The 19,886-nt window shown below is 30.1% G+C and overlaps 1 protein-coding gene across 3 annotated transcripts in view; it reads right to left on the bottom strand.

Annotated features, from left to right (window-relative positions):
• Nucleotides 1-18,924, bottom strand: part of LOC107445749 (hemicentin-1) — a 449,355-nt gene extending 430,431 nt beyond the window's left edge. For 2 of the 3 annotated variants that reach the window (XM_087166304.1, XM_087166305.1), the window contains exon 1: nt 18,479-18,918. In XM_087166304.1, the coding sequence (XP_087022430.1) occupies nt 18,479-18,578 (100 nt within the window). In that variant the 5' untranslated portion in view covers nt 18,579-18,918. Of the gene's footprint in view, nt 1-18,478 lie in introns of all 3 variants that reach the window. The other variant, XM_087166306.1, reaches the window with a different exon arrangement.
• Between the last annotated feature and the right edge of the window lie 962 nt (nt 18,925-19,886).

Raw genomic sequence — 19,886 nt, 5'->3', positions numbered from 1 at the left:
CATTCTATAGAAACACTAATTTATCGCAAGAGTGCAATTTTAGATCATTTCTTATTCTTCCAACGATTCTGTAACAATCGAAAGAATGAATATATATATATATATATATATAACAATAAATAATATATATATATATATATATATATATATATATAGTCCCTGGCCTTAGAGGCACAATAAGATTCTATACCGCTTTATTGTTTTTATATGACTGAAACCGGTTTGCACTTGTTTACGTTAGTGTATATCAGTTGGTTAAATTAGACGATATATAATATAAATTTGACGATAGGATAAATTACACGATATGAATATAGAGTATTCATCATATCAAGCATTATATTAGTATATTATAATTATTAGATCAAATTATTAGTCGCACTGTAGTGTTTTAATAATGACATGATTTGCACGAATTTATATGCAATACTTTTATATTTAAACATAGGGAATGGGTTTATATACAGGAAATTTTTTATTGCTTCCTACTTGTATTTATTTTTAACGTATCGCATTATAATGCTAGCCAATTGATACACAAACGTAAGCAAGTGCAAACATGTTTCACCAGCGTAAAAGCAATGAAGCTGTATAGTATCACTTGATAATTAAGAATTTACATAGAATCTTATCGTACGTCTAATAATACATAAATACATTATTTATATATATATATATATATATATATATATATACAGTACCCTTCCAAATTATTAGGGTCACTTAAAATTTTTAAAAAATTGTCATTTCTCAAAGTGTCATAACTTTTTCAAAAATTAATCAATTTTCACAAAAATTTCAGGATATCATGTTCAAGCTTTCAACTTTCACCTAAAAATTACTAATTTAATTTATCTAAATTTTTTGCAAAAATTTGCACATTTGAACAAAGCAATTGTTTTTTTAAAAAAATGACCAATCTGATAAGTTGCTACTTTGTAACATAATTTTTTGCATAAAAGTTATTATTTACACATTAAAGTACAAGTCATTGACTTTAAAACGCGCTAAAGTAAATGACTTTACGATTTCTTTTGACCGAGATATGAGATTTTGAATTTTTTTTGTCATTTATAGTGAAAACGAAATTATTGTGAATTCGAAAATTATTTAGTGTTTATTCTTCAGCTTAAAGAGATCAACCTATTGACTATTTTCTGTTGAAAATTTGTTAGCTATTAATTATTTATTTGTTACGTAAGTTTCGCATAAGTTTACGTTTATCACAGTTGAGAAAAGTTTAACTTTTGTATAAAAATAGGTGATCAAATAAAATTAAATTTCTTAAAAATTTCTTGAATCCTTCTTTAAAATTGTTATTGCAAATTTACAAATAATGTTCTTGTTTGTAATAATGTTTTAAGTAAAAAAACTTAATTAATCCGAATTAGAAAGTTGCAAACAAATAATACTAAATACTAAATAATTTTCGAATTCACAATTTCGTTTTCACTATAAATGACAAACTTTTTTCAAAATCTCATATCTCGATCAAAAGAAATCGTAAAGTCATTTACTTTAGCCCGTTTTAAAGGCAATGACTTGTACTTTAATGTGTAAATAATAATTTTCATGCAAAAAATTTTGTTACAAAGTAGCAACTTGTCAGATTTGACATTTTTTTTAAAAAAAAAATTGCTTTGTTCAAATGTGAAATTTTTTTGTAAAAAATTGAGATAAATTAAATTAAAAGACCAGAACATGATATCTTAAAAATTTTATGAAAATTGATTCATTTTTGAAATAGTTATGACACTTTGAAAAATGACAATTTTTTAGAAATTTTAAGTGTCCCTAACAATTTGGAAGGGTACTGTATATATATATATATATATATATATACTTTGGCCTTATGTAGTAAAAGATTAGATCAGGGTATTTTTAAATAATTTTCTTTAAAAACAAATGTAAATTTTATAATTATATTTGGAAAGTATTCCGTAAGACTGTCCCATTGAAAATTACATTGCTCCCGATAACGTGCAAGTAAAATGCATAATTTAATGCCAATAAGTACAGTTTCAACAATGATTCTAATATACCTCTCCATTAATGCATGTTTATGTTCAATGCAAAATCGCTCAGAAGTTCACCTAAAATATCCTAATCAATGCAGAAGTTCACCTAAAATATCCTAAATTAATTTGAACAGAATACAATTTTAAGTTACTTTCTCTGAACATCCTTCAAAATTTGTATTCAAGATACTATAAGTGATTGACACCTTTATAATTTATTTACGATACATTCCGATATTTAATCTTAAAAAAATTTATGTTTCTTTACGACGGATTCGGATGTTTGATTCTTTAAATATGAAGGATGCACACTTTACGTATACTTTAAATACGACGAATTCGAAATTTTAAATCTTAAAATAAGGAGGATACATATGAGGATCAAATTTTCCGATTTTCAACTACTGTCTATTGTCTGTCAACTATCTTTTACTGTCAATTTGCGGAGATTTGTCGAAAAAAAATATGTAGCTTTAAAAAAAATCCGATTAGTAAGATATACACAGTGTAACGTTAGTATTTTGTCCATTGAAATAATGATATGAATCTACACATGAAAAAATCATTTTTTAATTAATGTTGCCCCTGGTAAAAATGTTTGCCTAAAATGTTTAAACAGTCCTAAAGGACTTATCTCCAATTTAATTATTTTTATTTGAAAAACTGGAAAGATTTAATACGTGCACACCGTTACGTTTTGTTTTATTTAATGTTGCTATCATGATGTACAGTGCACACAAAAAATCGAATCACCCTGAATACATTTCATGTACTAGGACTCAAAACAATGGATTAAGTGGTTGATCTTCAATTATGCTAATTAATTAGTACAGATGATATTTTGAGTTACGAAATCAGTCGCAAAAACGTACTTTCTAAGAAAAAAACATGACGATTTTTCCACAGATTTGGATTTCTAACTTAAAATCTAAGGAGTTGCGACAATGTGTGAAAAATGGCACAAAAAGATTGGTCACGATAGCGATCTAAAATTTGGACCTCTTTAGTTTTAATGTTATTTTGAAGTATTTTACCATACCTAGTGAAGTTTTTAAGCAGATCATAATTCAGAAATCTAAATTCTTCGAAAAAACGGTATGTTTATTCAGAGAAATTAGTCTTTGACTCAGATTTCATAACTTAAAGCATCGTCGGCATTAATTAATTATTATATTTGAGGTCACCTTTTCGAAAAATTGATCGAAAGTTACTCATGATGTTTAGTTTTCATTTTCTTTCACGCACTGAACATAAAGTTATAAATTTATAAGAACAATATTACAGTACTTAACCTGCACTGAACTTTTAACCAATGCATGATAGAAAAAATTTAATTATATTTTTTAAGATTTTAATTTTTAACAAAAGAGCAAAGGAATATGTCCTTTGTTTTCTCGAAATTGTAACACACAAACCGCTTTTAAAAATCAATGTCTGAAAATAATCAGCATCTCATTTACGTAAACCGAAACATATATGTCAGTTGTAGCATTGTTTGTTTACAATCAATAATGTAATGGAATCGATTCGAAATTTGAGAAGGAAAGAAAAATGTATGAGATATTTGTGTTTACTGTTTATGTACGTAAAAATGTTTTGTTTAAGTAGTTTCAAATTTGACAATAGCGCACGATCCTTTTCATTGTTAGGATCCTATCCGATTTTGCAGAAATAATTGATTAAGTTCAAGTCTAACTCTTCATAAATAATATCACATTTCCCCTTTTTCGCTAAGTGTCATAGTCAGAAAAAAAACACGTTAGAGATCAAATTTTATTTTTAAACTATGTGTTTTGATGTCAATAATAGTTAGATATGTGCTTACGTTGAAGAAAAATAGAAAAAACCTCTAAAAATAATTAGAAAATATTTAACCAGAAATATTAGAAAATATTTATTCCAGCATATATTATTTGTAGGCGGTCCATTAAATGACTGCAATGTTAGAAGAAAAAAAAAGGGAGTAACTGGACTTTAATGTAGTAGAAAAAGAAGAAAATTTTTATGTTTTTATTTACTCTACAAAAATGATAAATCCAATTAACTACGAAGAACTGAAAACATTTTATTTTAATTTATCAGTAGCATTAAATAGTAGATTCAAACACTTCTACCGTCAAACACAATAACCGTCGTTGAACGTCCAACCCAATTTTTGGGCTTACGACGACCAACGTTCAACTCCGTAGTCTTGTAATTTTGAACCCAATCCAGAACACAAGGAAACTCCTGGATCAAGTATTGGTTGAAATTTGTCTTCAGGACTTCTTGATGGAACTAACCAGCATTTACGTTGCATGGAGAGGTTAAACCACGAAAACCTCCCACGGTCACCCTGATGGCAAGTGGACTCTAACCCATGATCCGTCAACCACTGAGAATATTCTACGTCAGCACTGTGGTCGGTGCAAGCCGGATGCGGAATTCGTATCGACCAGACATCTCTCGGATTCGAAATCGGTTCACCTCCTTGGAAGACGAACACTCTATACCCTGAGCCATCGTGGTTGTTATATCAAGTTTGCAGCTATCAAATTCACAGCTTTGTAAATTTTTAACCAAACCCACAAGACAAGGTAACTCTTGCAACAAGCAGTGAGATAAACATGCCTTTGTTGAGAACCTTTTGTATGAAATTAATTCACAATTTATTTGCATGGAGAAGAAACTTATGAAAACCTCACACGGTTAGCCTTGCCGCAAAGGTTTCGTATAACCGTGGGACCGCACTGTGACCAGGAGCAGTATGCTAAATTCAGGGGTGATAGTGAGCTTATGTCAAAATTCCGGAAAATTTCGTAAGTTAAAAAAAAAAGAGAAAAGAAAAAAAAAGAAGAAAAAAAAAGTTAAATTGAAAAATTAGAAAAAAATTTAAACAATGTTTTTTTCTTCCTTTTTCTCAATATTTCTTAGTTTACTTAAAATATATTTAAAATTTAACACATACCTATGATGACCTGGAGAAGTAATTAAAATTTACAAATATGTATTTCTTTCTTGAGTTTATGATTATAACAACTATTTACTGATAAAAAATGAATATTAATCATGAATATAAGCTTATAAAGTATCTCTCTGGCTCTCACTTGTTACTAACAAATAAAATAAACTGTGTTTTTAAGTTCCACCTTTGAAAATTTGATTTCCGGTAACTTCTGTGATCCATGATTTTTTGAAACGTCTAGACATTCGATCTCCGGAAATTTTCGAAAATTCTTGGCGAAAAATCCGGAAATCCGGATTTTTTTCCAGAGCACAATCAGCCCTGTAAATTAAACAGGACTCAAACATAGATCAAAATCTGAGTCTCATATATCGACCACTTTTGAACAGGGCATTAATGAGTTAATTTTATTGCATCATAGACTGAAATGAATTACTCCCTAAGTGCCAATTAGCTGGTCAAGAGATCTGATTGGCCAATGTAAATCCACGTAACATTGCATACAAAATAAGCACATTGCAGAAACAATTTTCATTTAAAAATGAATTCCTACGCTTAGCATAAAAAGGGAAATAGTGTCAATAAAAAAATCGTAATTTTATTTTCATTGAAAAACATAGTTTCCGAAACTATTTAATTCTTATTTTCATAATTGAACAATGTACTTGATATTTTCTTCTTAAAACATTTGAGATTTGTTTGAAGAAATTGGTGAATTTTATCGTTCATAACGGTTTGTAACACATAATTTTGAAGCAAATACATTCATGTAATTACATAAATAATTTATAATGAAAAATATGAATTTATTTAAATTATTAGAAATCAAGAAGCCAAATTTTTCAATGAAGTATAATTACAATAAAATAACTAAAATATATATTTTGTTTAAACTTCATACAAAACTTACACCTGTTTAGATTTATTTCCATAACAAATATAATGAAACAAAAGACGCTTATTGCAGAAATGTTTTGTCTTTACTAAAATGTGTAAAAATAATTTTTTTATACTAAGCAATATGAATAATTTTTGTTTGTAAATGTTTTACCACATTCTTATAGTTATGTTTTTTTAAAAAAAACATGATTTTAGATTTTAATTTGATTTGTGGAATAAAATGCATAAAAATAAATAATATTGAATTGCTCTATAATTGCCGTTAATTATTAAAATAAAATTATATATATTGTGAAATTCTTATTTGTACTACTAAAACAAACAGATAAAAAAATTATAAATATACGTTTGAATATACAAATTATATAATTTGGTATGAAGAAAAAAAGTGTTTCGAACACAATATTTAATTACGATTTGAGACCCATGCTGCGTCTGACGTCAATGATTGGCAGTTAATTTTAGATCTGAGCTTTTTCATGGTTGGTTTAAGGAAGGTGTATTTGTCATCCATTTCTTCGCATTTAATATCTCTTATATCTAGGACATGTCTTTCCCTTCTTCCAATAGTTTCAACTGGAAATCAGTGATAGCAGAGATCCGATAGCAAACTCGATCCACGTGAACTCTGCGGACTTTTTTTTTTCTTTCCTCCAAGCCCTGGGCATGTACCTAGGTTATGAAAAACCCTTAACCATATAGCCCAAGACTTGGCCACTAATCCAGCTCCACTCCAGCCTACATAACATGATATTTAAAAAAAATATGTATATATATATTTTTTTTTACTGAATGTGTGGAATTTAAGAAGAAATAAGACCAAAAAAATATACATGTGAAATGAGAAATTAGTAAAAAGAAATGAATAAAATAAATTAATAAGAAAGAAAGAGAAAAAAAATATAGCGTTAAAAAAGACTAATAGAGATGAAAGTATTACTAGATATAGAGAAATCTTAATAAATATATATATATACGTATAAATGTATGTCTTTTTAGTAGGGATGTGTATAGACTTGATTGGATTGACGTAGCTCTTTTAGATCGTGCAAGTAAGTTGGACAGGAAGGTGAGGAGGCTCTGTGATTACAGTCCAGATTTAAATTGGAGTCTTGGTTGGATGAGTGACAGTTTATGCAGAATTCTTCTTTTTCTGTGCAATTTTCGATGCTATGACCTTTGTATCCGCACTTCTCACAATAACAGTATGAACCAATACATGTGTTTTGGTGATGACCTATTGTCTGGCATTTTCTGCACCTTAATAAAACCAGTCTTTTTTTAATTGTGCAACGTTGTAGACCAGCGTAGAAATAATTAAGATTCAAAAGCTTGATAGAGAGTTTTCTGTTGACTCTTATGATGACGTGTCTCTTAGAATTATCTCTTTTATGTGGGATTTCTTTGGTCAGTTTGATGATATCATAGGCAGGGTTGAAATTGCCATTGATTTTAATCAAGTTAATAATCTCAGTTTCTGTGAATGTGACAGGTGTGTTAAGAAGAATTAGAGAGAACAACTTTACGTCTTTGTCGTGATATTGGATACCTGTCTTTTGCAAGGTTGAGAGGACCGTTTCCTTATGTTGATTGTTATGAAACTTTAGTTCTAGTATCTTGCTGCTTCTATAGACATTTTTCAAGGGCAGTTTAGGTTCTTCCTGAATCAGCCTTTCCACAATATCAGTTGTGGAGCAGTCTTCTTGTGGTTTTACTATTATTGGTTTTGGTGGTATTATTACTCGTGGAACATCAACATTGATAGAGGTGGTATTTTCTAATTTTTCGAGTCTTGCGTTGATGGTCTTTAGATTCTCTTCAATTTGATTTAGTAGGTTTGAGGAGTGAACATTTAATGAAAAGTCATCAAGTTTTATTCGCATATAGTCAATTTTCTTGTCCAAAGATGTTTGGGAGTTTCTAGAATTTATCAAGTCATGAGTTTCTTGTTCCGAAGTTATCTTCCTTATTTGTTGAATTGCGTTGATACAAGCAGATCGTGGTTCTTGCGGAAGGAATATTTTCTTATGATTGCTGTAGTTGATGTTTTTCTCTATTAAATGAAGAAGGCGTTCTATATCCTCTTTAGTCTGTGACATGATGGAGGTATTTTTGTTGGTAGAAGATGGAGTATCACTGATGATGCAGTCGTTGGTTACCGGAGAAGTATGTTCATAGACAGAAGTGAGATCAACGATTACTGAAGGTGATGTATTAGAATCAGGATCTTGTATGGTTTTATTATCTTTTCGATGAGAATTTTTTGATCTGGAAGGAGTTTCTGTGAGTGAAATATTATTTTCAACTCTTTGAAAGTTTTGTGTAACTCTGCGTTGGGATCTTGCTGACCTTGCAGGATTTTGAAAATTATCTGTAACTTGTGAATTAGCCATGAAAGAAGGTAGTCAATATGTAAGCAGAAAGGGTAAATAGAGCTCTTTAAAAACGTTAGTTAATGTAAAAATACAAATTAAAAAGAGTGGCAATGGTGAGTCAAAGCCTGGCCCCTGAGAAAACCCAGAATAGAAGTTAATTGAGAACCGATGCTCCATTGATAAGGTATGTCACCGCCAGAGAAAGGAGGTGTGGGAGGATAAATGCGTAATAGATGTGCTGAAAACCTGATAGAATGCAGGAAACAATGAAGGCGGCTCTAGGCAGAGTGAGGAAACTTAATTGGTTGAAGCAGAATGATCAGTCATTAATGGATACACTGGCGATGGCATACAAGTACTAAAATTTGCCTAATGAAAATTTAACTAGAAACATATGTGATAATTTAAGACAGTTAACTATATATCAAATTTAGTGCTAAAAAGATAAGATGCAACAGTAGATAACAACTGGTACGAGGCCGGTAAAAGTTATATCAATAAATGTACTAATAAAGGGAGGATAGGCAATCGCTATGTTAACAAACAATTTCTAAGTGCTTAAAAATGGTGAGAGTAAACAAACCGAAGTATAAATAAGTACTACTGTTGATGAGTTGACCTGGGTATTCCATTGGTTGGTAGTATCCAAAATCTTCTGGTAGGCTGATGCAAAATATTGCTAAATGACCTTAAGCTATATATGAGTATGTAAATCTAACTTGAGCTTTGGTATTTGAGAAAAAACATTGTAAAAATGCAAAGAAAATCAAAATAAGGCACTCGGAGACAATTTTGACAATAATATAATGATACATAATTAAAAAAAAACACTTAAAGATAAATAAAATGGCCCTAATCTATGTAAAAAGAAATAAAAATGAACTAAGACAACAAATGTATGATCGAATCAATTTAATAAAGGTTTGTAAACAATGACTCTGGTATTAACTTAAAAACAGCATGGAATAGGAAAAGCTATTAAAATGAATAATGTCGATTATAAATTTAATTGATTAAAGAATTATGAATATGGTGTGATTTAAAGCACTTAACTGCGTTTGCGATCATAGAAATTGTTTACATTTTGTTATGGGGAATAGAACACCATTAACATGGGAAAGTGATGTATCTTTGAAATTTAATATAAAGTCAAAGGATGGATGAAAAATTAAAAACAGGGTGGCGGACAATTGAAAACATTTAGGGGAACAACATATAAAAAATTTAGATAGAAATAAAAACGCTAAGATAAAAATTTTAGTGTCCAAAGTCAGAGTTTACAAAATACTAATTTTAACATAGCGATAGCCCATACCTAGGAGCGTCAAAAAATTTAAAGATACTGATAATTAGAGTACCAGACCACTGGAAAATAAAAAGTTAATATATTTGAATAGAGAATCGCATGGAGGATTGAAATGAAATGCTTTAAATTTGAAAAGAGTCGATAAGTTAATGAAAATTTAAGCCAAAGATAGCAATGATTACCACTTGCAGTGGATGACATGTTAAAATGGCGATCTGACACTCTAAGCCTAAATCAATGGAACATCGAAAATCTAAAACTTGAAAACGGAGAAAGGGGCCTCCCAGAGGCCGGAAAAGACTCACCAGGGATGCCTTGGGGTGTTACATGCTGTTTTTATTAAGAATTGGGTAGAACAAATAGATATTTAACGCTTTTATTAGCGATTTTTTGAAGCTCTGAATAGAGATGTTGCTTGTGTGGGAACTAGATCCCAGCTTTGAACTCTGCGGACTGCATGACACTAGCGGATTTTGATCGGAGAATAACGTTTAACTCTTGGATTAACACTTATCCATGGATTACCAGGATATAACCCACGCTGGTGTTCCACAACACATATTATCAAGGCCGGGATAGCATGGTTGGTAGGGCGATGGACCCATGTCCAAGAGTTCGTGGGTTCTATCCCCGCCGGCCGAAGACTTCCCCTGTAGTAAATGGTGACTGATGCACGTTAAATTTGTCGAGTTGCAAAGCCCTCCATGTTCCCATAACAAATCAATACCTCTGGGGTTACTGATCCAGGAGTTTCCTTGTCTTCTGGATTGTTTCAAATTACAAGGCCACGGAGTTAAACATTAGTAGTCGTAAACCCAAGAATTGGATCAACTGTTTGTTCAACGATGAATATATATATTAAAAAACACCTATTATCACAGCCGCGAGGACTCAGGGGAGAGAACGTTCGCCTTTCAATGAGGTGAACAGGGTTCGAATCCTAACCATGACTGGTTGGTACGAATACACATCCGGCTTGCATCGACCACAGTGCTAACGTGAAATATTCACAGTGTCATACGGATCATGGGTTAGTGTCCCCTTGCAGTCAGGGGTAGATTCTCGTGGTCTTCCTCTCTATGTAACGCAAATGCTGGTTAGTTTCATCAAAAAGTCCTTTACGAAGGCAAAGTTTCTAAAAATATTTGATCCAGGAGTTCTCTTGTCATCTGGATCGGGTTCAAAAATGCAAGGCTGCGGAGTTAACATGAGTAGTAATGCCACTTCAGTGTTGAGATACATTGCAGTAGAAAACACTCGAAAACGAAAATTCGAGTAAAAAGTTCTTATGAAAAAATGTTATCTAATTTTTTTTTTTTAATGGAGGTGCCTAGACTCAATTTTAACTACTTCAGGATTATTAAATGCAAAAAGGGGCTTCAGAACAATGTTGCATTCTCATCATCAGAGAGAAGAGTGCTTACTTTTCTCAAAATAACTTTTGACTTTATTTCCGTGAGTTTTAGCAGTTTGTGGGAAGGATGTGAAACCAAATCAGAAGCTCGGAATTGAGAGTTGAGTTGTCATTAACAAGTATAACCTCAGCACGCGAATCTCACATTTCTGAAATAATTTCGCTTCCACACCTTTCCACCCATTTTGAAAAGCCTTTTCTCCAAAAGATCCCCCCGAAATATTCTCTTCTCTCGTGGAATGAATAAACTCGTTGAATGTATTCATGATTTCGAATGTTAACGTTTCATTAAAATGTGTAGGTGTGAACTTCATAGAATATTTTCGTCATGATGTGGAAATGTATGCAATATGAGTCGTCGCAAAACGCATTCGTGGAATAATCAGCTCTTTGGTCAATGGGGATATTTGTGCAAAAAGTGCTTCAACGTATGCTGTACTGCGGTAAAAATGTAAGGATTCCTTGTCAGTATTTTACTGATTTGGAAGTATATACATGCTTGAAGTATTTGTTACAGAACATCAAAATTTCTAAAACATGATTATTAGCCTAATAGAAAATATTACGTTGATCGGGCAAATGCTAAAGCATGGGAAAATTCTACAACTACAAGATCACATTTTCACATTACATTCCGATAGTTTGTAAGTTACAATATATGAGCCGCTCAGAAGCCAATGCGGTTAAGTCCATTTTTTGATATTTTCTGATTTTTGGAAATTTTGATGAAATAAATAATAATCTTCTTAGTTATTAAAGGATTTACTCGTTGGTTACTTTTTTCTAGGTTAGACAGCAATTTTTTTAATAGCTTCTGAATATATTGTATAATAATTTCAGAGGCCATTGTGAATAAGTCCACCTTTTATCAGTATTTTTTTACATAAATTTCTTATCTTTTTCAGCTGCCAAAAGGTATAAGTCCTAAAATTTTTAAGATGCTGTCATTATTTCAATAAATACTTACGTTTTTATTTACACATCCTGTACATATCTTGTTTTTTTGCAGAGTTTGCACCTCGATAAAAGACTTAATACACTTTTTTAATTAAATTAAAAAACCAAGAATTTTAAAAACTAATGTATTGAAAAACATTAATTTTCTCAATTTTTGTGTTTTGGACTTAACCGCATTGGCTTCTGAGCGACTCATATATTGGTCGACTTCAAATAAATTTGCATTATAATCAGGGGTCTGTTTAGAAAAAATTTTCGGACCCTTCACAAAATAATTTATCTTTTAATCGAACCCTTCACAAATTTGTTTATCTTCATTATTGTTTTGCTTATCGAATAAATCCTTCAATTGGAGGGGGGGGGAGACTGCTCGAGACAAACTAAGTATCCCTAAGTTTTAATTACAAATGTAGCATTCTAAGAAAATATTTCTACTTTTACAAAAATCGTGTGAGCATTCTTATTCATATTAAATCATATTTTTTTGTAAATAAATAAGTGATCAATTTATAGTTATTCCTAAAATTAAGTCATAGAATATTATGCAAATAAAAATAAATTTCTAACAACTTTTTAAATAAAATATTATAAATTGTTTAAGTTTACTTAATGCGTAACACATAGTGATACATTACTAAGTTGTGTTATTTAAAATATGTTAATTGAAATTATTAAAGATGTGAGTGATTTTGTTTTCATTATTCGTCCGAAATGTATATTCTGTGTTAAGCAGTATAGGCTAAATACCAAATATTTGTATATTGCATCTTGAATTTAGTAGCAGCAATTGTTGAGCAGAATCTTGTATCTATTCACAATTTAAAAACTTCTTGAAAAGGTTTTTAGCAATTTTTGCAATCACAGGACCCTATCTGCACAAATTCAGAAAAGAAAGATCCTGGTTGAAAGAATGTGACTTAACGCTTATTTTATATTCACAATTTATGAATAGTTTTTTCACAATTTTACAAAAACAGGACCTTTCACAAAATGCCTGGACAGACCACTGACAATTAATTTTTAAGAAAAATGATATTAAATGTAATTAAAAACTAATTTAAAAATGCATAAAAGTATTAAAATAAACATTTCATTGAAAACTAATTTCAAAAAATTCAATAAAAGTTGTCTTTTTTTAAAAATTACAAAAAATTTAATTTTTTTCAAAAATTGCATTGACATAAATGTAATTTATACAAAAAAATTATATAAATTTTAATTTTAAGAAAACTATAAAAGACTTTTAAAAACAATGAGAATTTTAAATGAATTTCATCAAAATATTTTAAGCAATTTCGTCAAAAGAAAATGTAAAAATTTTATTTAGAAAATTCTAAGCATGACTAATTTTTTAGACTGATAATTTAAAAAAATCTCAAGAAATTTAATTTTTTAAAACCATTAACTGTATTTTTTTTTACAATGTTACAATAAATAGCCCTGATTTTCGGAGCTCGATTTCTGACCAAACTTTTCTCATAAAGCAGGTGATGAACATTAACAGTTACACATCACTCAGATTTCAGAACCTAAGAGCAATAAAATGTGGTTCAAGTTTGGCATTGATAAAGGTTGCCGTTAACTTAAGCGATATTATGGTTCAGCACCTGATAGAACATTTTACAACCTATTGCAGAATCAGAAAAATATATTTTTCATGTTCGCTTAATTTAAAATGAATAAATATATCGTTAACAAGCATCAGAAAATACATTTTTAATATTATAGATTCAACGTATTCAAAACGAATCTATGGTCAAATTTATATAGACAAAATTAAATTACTTCCATTTAAGTATAGCAAACAAATATTAGCGCATCAAATAAAATTTAAAAAATTCAACCAATATGCCTTGCGGCTAGTAAAATTTCTTAAAAGCTTTAAAAATAGTTTTTGCAACTTAAAAAGAAAGTTCAAAGAAGATTTGAAGAAGAGCTAATGTTATCAGTGATGGTGATAACAATGAAATAATATTTTACGATTGAGGGAGTGTTATTAATGCGAATTAGTATCGGCCACATAACACCTTGACATTATCAGGAACAAAACACAGGTGCATATCTGTTGAAAAAAAATAAAAGTTTCTTGCAAGTTCAAACGCCGACAAGAGTCCTCTTTTATTTGGAATCGTTGCCAAAAGTACAAGAATCCTTAACAAGTAGCTGATGTCAGCTTCTTTTTTCCCCCATAACACCCCATCCGCAATCAACATTCTTCGGCACTTGGAGAGATTACTCTTTAAAATTTTATCCCTCCGGATACTTGTAAAATGCTACTTCTTCCATTTCTTTCTCCCCCACTAAACACACAGATTTCTTTTAATGCTTCACTACTTTTAAGAACGGTAACGAAAAGAATATTTTAAACGTATTGATGATGAACTTTTTACTACAATAAGAACAAAAAAATACTTTAAGTTCTTTTAAAAAAATTGGACAATTTTTTACTAGTGAATTTTTTTAAAATTATTATTTAAGTCACAAGAGCAAGATTGAATGATCTATATTCATAACTTTTATTACAATGTTTAGCCAATGTCTTCATTTGGCGAAAATTGTGCGATTAACAATACTTATCACCAAAAAAAACAGCAAATGTTTGACAAAAGTTATAAGACATTCTTCACCATAAAAAAATACGGTCAAAAATAACAGGATAGGGTAAAATTTAATGTGTTTCAAGCTACTTAAAAATATCAAAATTTTTTTACCGAAGCAATTTGGTAATGGTTTTGGTGAAATTAACAATAAAATATGGTTTTATAAAAAAATAAAATTTGGCAAAATTCCGTAACTTTATCGTCATACCTTAGAGCACAAGCTCCAGAGCTTTTTTAGTTGAGTTAATTAACAAGCATATTAATTAGCAAAACTATCAAACATTTTGACGCCCACTGGCTGAGTGGTAGAGAGCTTCGCGCTCCTATGCCACAGTTCCTGGGTTCGACCCTCCGGCCGGCAAGATTGACTAAGCCTTTCATCCCTTCAGTGGGTCGATAAATGAGTAGCAAGCATGCTTGAGAACGAAACACTGGGGGTCCACGTTCGGGTCAGGTGGTCAGCCGACCCGAACATCTGCTCCTGCACCTCAGAGCCCAAGGTCAAGAAAACTGAGATGAGCACAGTAGGCCTTGGCCCTCTATGGGCTGTCAAGCCACTGAGATTAATTTAGTTTATTAAACATTTTAATATTATTAATATGTTTAAGGTCTTAAAATTGGGTTTTATGCCTAACAGTTGATTATAACATCAAAATCTCAGGTATCTCCTTACCCGGGAATTTGAAGTTAGTGTATGCATAAACTGACCATGGGAGGACTGAAACATGTTTTCGGTGAAAATAAAAATGAAAATGAGAAAGACCAGCAGAGAAAAAATGATTCATTGTTAAATTTGGTTATGTTAATCTAATGCGACATATTAATGCAATTTGTTCATAAATGCTATTCTTATTAGAAAAAAATTCCAAAAGCCTTTTGTAAGTTCATAAAAATGACGGAAATATAAAATATTTAACAGATTACAAACCGTCTGAAAATTTAATTGCAGGTTTCAGAAATCTAATCATCTTATCGTGAATTTTTTTAAAAAAATACAACAAAATACAATTTTCCCACATGATTTTTCGCAAAATTACAAAAACAGAACCTTTTGCAAAAACCCTAGATAAATTTCTGATTCGATTTTTTTTTTGACATTAAATATGAAATTTTGTATTTAATAATATCAATAAAATAATTTATCTTCAGCAAGCAATAAAATGTTATAGAAATCTCGGGTTACACTCCACTTTCCCTTAATTTATCTTTACACTAGATCTTCAAAGTACGAAATATGTTCAATAATAATTAAAAACCCAATTGCTTCATAAATTTGTTTTTCTATGCAAGAAAAGCTTCAACACCGTGCATTATTTTTTTAAGTTTTTAAAATGATATGTCCTTATTACAATATTTACAAGACTATATACCCTTTTTTTAACGGTAAAAGAAAATGAGGTAAAATTGAATAAACAAGTACGTGATGCTCATAAAGTCCTTCGAGATTTACAATATTTTTAACGCTTACTGGTCAGTAATTTTCTAAATATAATGTCAAAAAAACTTAGTAATTTAAGCTATTTTTAAAAGAATACATTATATTCAGAATAATAGTTTATTTCGATATTGTTTTGAACTTTATTTATGCTATTAAAAATAAGCTATCAGTTTCTAATTTTTCCTTTAGCTTTCGTCATAAAAGTAAAGTATATTTATACGCTAAATTAACTTGGATGCCACTTATGTAACAAAATGAAAATTCATTGACAATAAAAAATAGATTCAAATATATTTACAAGATCTGTAAATAAATAGTAATTAAAAATCATAAACAAAGAATATGACACAAACTGTAAAATAGAAGCAAAAGAAAATGATTGATAGTAATCTAGAAGTAGTTTCTGACACTGGAAAGTAATTTGAAATCCTGATTTAATATTGGATAGTTTAATTCCCAAATAAGAATTGCAAAAACGAAAGTGGTACAAACATCAGAGATTTAAAAGTTTTGTAAACTTTTTTAATCAATTTTTTGGTTGGAAAAAGTAATTATGTTTTCTTTCAATTTAAAATACTTTCACAGTACCCTATGAATATTTGTTATGTTTAGTTTTGCTTTTAGTAAAAAGATAATTTCAAATCGAGAATGATAATGATCAAACATTATATTGTTGCCCTACAGCTTTATTCTTTAAGTTTTTAAGGAAAAATGGGTGTCGCATTTTTTTGGGAGGGAGGGGGGAGAAATTGAGACATGATCGCGCATATTTTTATTCTCACAACCAGTATTTTAATTTGACAAATTCAAGAAGAACATGAATAATTAAAATTTTAGCATAAAAAATATTTTTTCAAGACCATCCTAAAAATTCATTTCAACCTCTTTAAAAGATCGCTTTCAGATCCTAATAAAAGGATCCTTTAAAGATTATAATGAAAGAAATTGCTTCAAGATCACCATAAGATCATTTAAAAACCATCATAAAAAATACTGTTTCTAGATCATCCTAAAGATTTCTTATAAAAACATCATGTAAGAATATATTTTTAATTTTATCATAAAGTAATATTTTACGATCATCCTAAAAGAGATCATTTCAATATCATCAATAAAAGTATAGTTTTAAGTAGACCTAGAAATAACCACTAGCCACCCACCATGTCAACCAAAAAAAATCGGGACTTAAATAAAATAAACAAACGGCTACTTTTTTCCATTTATTTATTTATTTATTTATTTGAAAATTGGTTAATAATAAAAGTGCATCATTACAGAAAGAGACATTGAATAACAAAATTTTCATTAAGATGTCCAATGTCTCAATTCAAAATTTTGATCTTCCAGAATCCACGTATTTCACATATTTCAAAATTGCAATGTATACATTAAATTTTTTTTGCCTCCCCATATATTCTTAAATAAAGTTCTTTAAATAAAAATAAAGTTCTTTAAATAAAGTTCATGCAGATGAATTTTTTTTTAACATAAGACTTCACAAAATCATGTTTTTATACTCATGGTTAAAAATAGTGTTACTGATCATAAGTAGATTAAATTGAAATCGCAAAAAAAAAATTTTTTCACAACTTATGTTTTCTGAGCAGCTTACACCTAATATGTCACTAAGAATTTCAGATAAAATGTCATTTTCAAGGGGAACTTAAAAAAATTAACTTAGCATGCTCACTAAGCTATTTACGAAAAAAGTACACGTAACTTGTTATTAACTTCTTCATTTGTTTAAAAAAATTCCCTTAAAGCTGATCACTAAATTCTTTATTTACGAAAAAGGTTTACTTAAAATGTTCACTAAGCTATTTACGAAAAAAGTACACGTATCTTGTTATTAACTTCTTAGTTTTTTTCAAAAAAATTCACTTAAAGCTGCTCACTAAATTCTTTTTCTACAAAAAAGGTTAACTTAAAATGTTCACTATGCTATTTACAAAAAAAGTACACGTAACTCGTTATTAACTTCTTAATTTTTTTTAAAAAATTCACTGAATTCATCATTTACGAAAAAGGTTAACTTAAAATGTTCACTATGCTATTTACGAAAAAAGTACACGTAACATGCTATTAACTTCTTAATTTTTTTTAATTCACTTACAGAGACTCACTAAATTCTTCATTTACGAAAAAGGTTAACTTAAAATGTTCACTAAGCTATTTACGAAAAAAGTACACGTAACTTGCTATTCACTTCTTAATTTTTTTTATAAAAAATGCACTTAAAGCTGCTCACTAAATTCGTCATTTACGAAAAAGGTTAATTTAAAATGTCCACTAAGCTCTTTATTGTTGAAAAAAGTAGATATAACAACAATATTAAATTCTTTATTTACACTAAAAAAGTGAAGGAATAAATAAATAAATATATTTGCTTCATTATTTAGAATGTTTCTCGCTTTATTTACGTAGCATGATTTATTTTTATTTTTTTATATCGTTATAAATTTGTTTTAAAATGTTCGATGCAGATAATAAATTTACTGTGTGAAATAATATAACGATATCGCTTACCTTCAATATTTCCTAAAACCTGAGCCCAAAATAGAGTGATCCATAACGCGATGATCAAAACAATCTTTGTAAGTTCTATATTCCTACAACGAGTTTCCATCTTTGACTCACAGAAATCCCAAACAAACAAACGCAAAAAAAAAAAAAACTAAAAATTTTTTCTTCTTTTTTTAAAAAAAATAATAAAAATCACAACTTAATCATTCTATCTCCATCGTCAAGTAATCCTTTTCACAGTGAGAAATCCGACACCCAATTACAAGAATACAGAGTGTAAAGTTAATAATAAAGTTGTGTCCAGCCGACTGTGTGGGCCGGACGTGAGAAAATATCGTTCTTTATTCGAATCGCTGACGAAATCCTCACTCTCGCAACTCACTCCCAAATGAGGAGCGCGACGGAGTGTGGCCGGATTCAGACTGCCGGATTATTCGGAGAATGAAAACGATGGGGGAAAGAGAGACTTTTCCTTTGGTTGAACGGGAACGAGTTTTCTGTCCGATAGATGTCGCTGTCCTCCAGGTAGAAGATCTCGGTTAGGAAGTACCATGTAGAGGTTTCTACCAGAAGTTTGAATGATCGAATCCTTTGCTGGGATTAAGTAGTGATCCTCGCCAGTTCGAACTTGTGGCTCCTTTTAGAAGTATTCCAGTGTAGGTGATGGAATGATTAGATGAATGTGATGATACGTAATAGCTTTTCGATGCTATGTGTCGGCGGAATGGGGGGTGGGCGAGTTAGAAAAAGAAAGCGAATATGAAGGAGAATTTGGAAAGCATAATAGGAAGTGTTAATAGTCTTTTCGCTCTAATGGTTAAAGTTTGATCTTTCTCAAAAGTCAATCATAAAGGAATTGAAATATGAAACTTTAAATAGCGATTCGATTTTTTTTTTTGTATTTTAACTGTAAAATATATTTATTTTTTTATGAGTTATGTGGTTATCGCAATCTTCGCACAATATATAAGACCTTAACTAAATACAGTTCATTCTCGATATGTCGAACTTCTGTAACTCGAAACACTTGTTTATGTCGAAAAACTAATTTACATTACATAACCACCTAATGTTAATTGGAATTCCTTGCCTCCCAATGAGGTGACCCGAGTTTAAATCCCAGCGATGGCTAGTCGATACGAACTCCACACTCGACTCGCACAGATTAAAGTACTGACATAATATATCCTCAGAATTGGATGGATCATGGGTTGCAGTCCTCTTGCCGTCAGGCTAACCGTAGGAAGTTTTCGTGGTTTCCCTGTCTATGTAACCTCATTACGCTGCATCTTGCATCTGATAGGATCCGTTACAAAAGCTTATTGAGATGATCTTGATCTGTAGTAAGCTGTAGTGAACTTGAAAAATAATAGAAGGTTAAAACATATTGTCACGCAAATAGAATCTAACT

Source organism: Parasteatoda tepidariorum, chromosome 6 (assembly GCF_982258835.1).
Source record: "Parasteatoda tepidariorum strain Cologne lab strain chromosome 6, Ptep-v5.0, whole genome shotgun sequence".
In the NCBI taxonomy this organism is placed as follows: domain Eukaryota; kingdom Metazoa; phylum Arthropoda; class Arachnida; order Araneae; family Theridiidae; genus Parasteatoda; species Parasteatoda tepidariorum.
The sequence above is the reverse complement of the archived record's forward strand: the minus strand, read 5'-3'. Positions and strand labels throughout refer to the sequence as shown.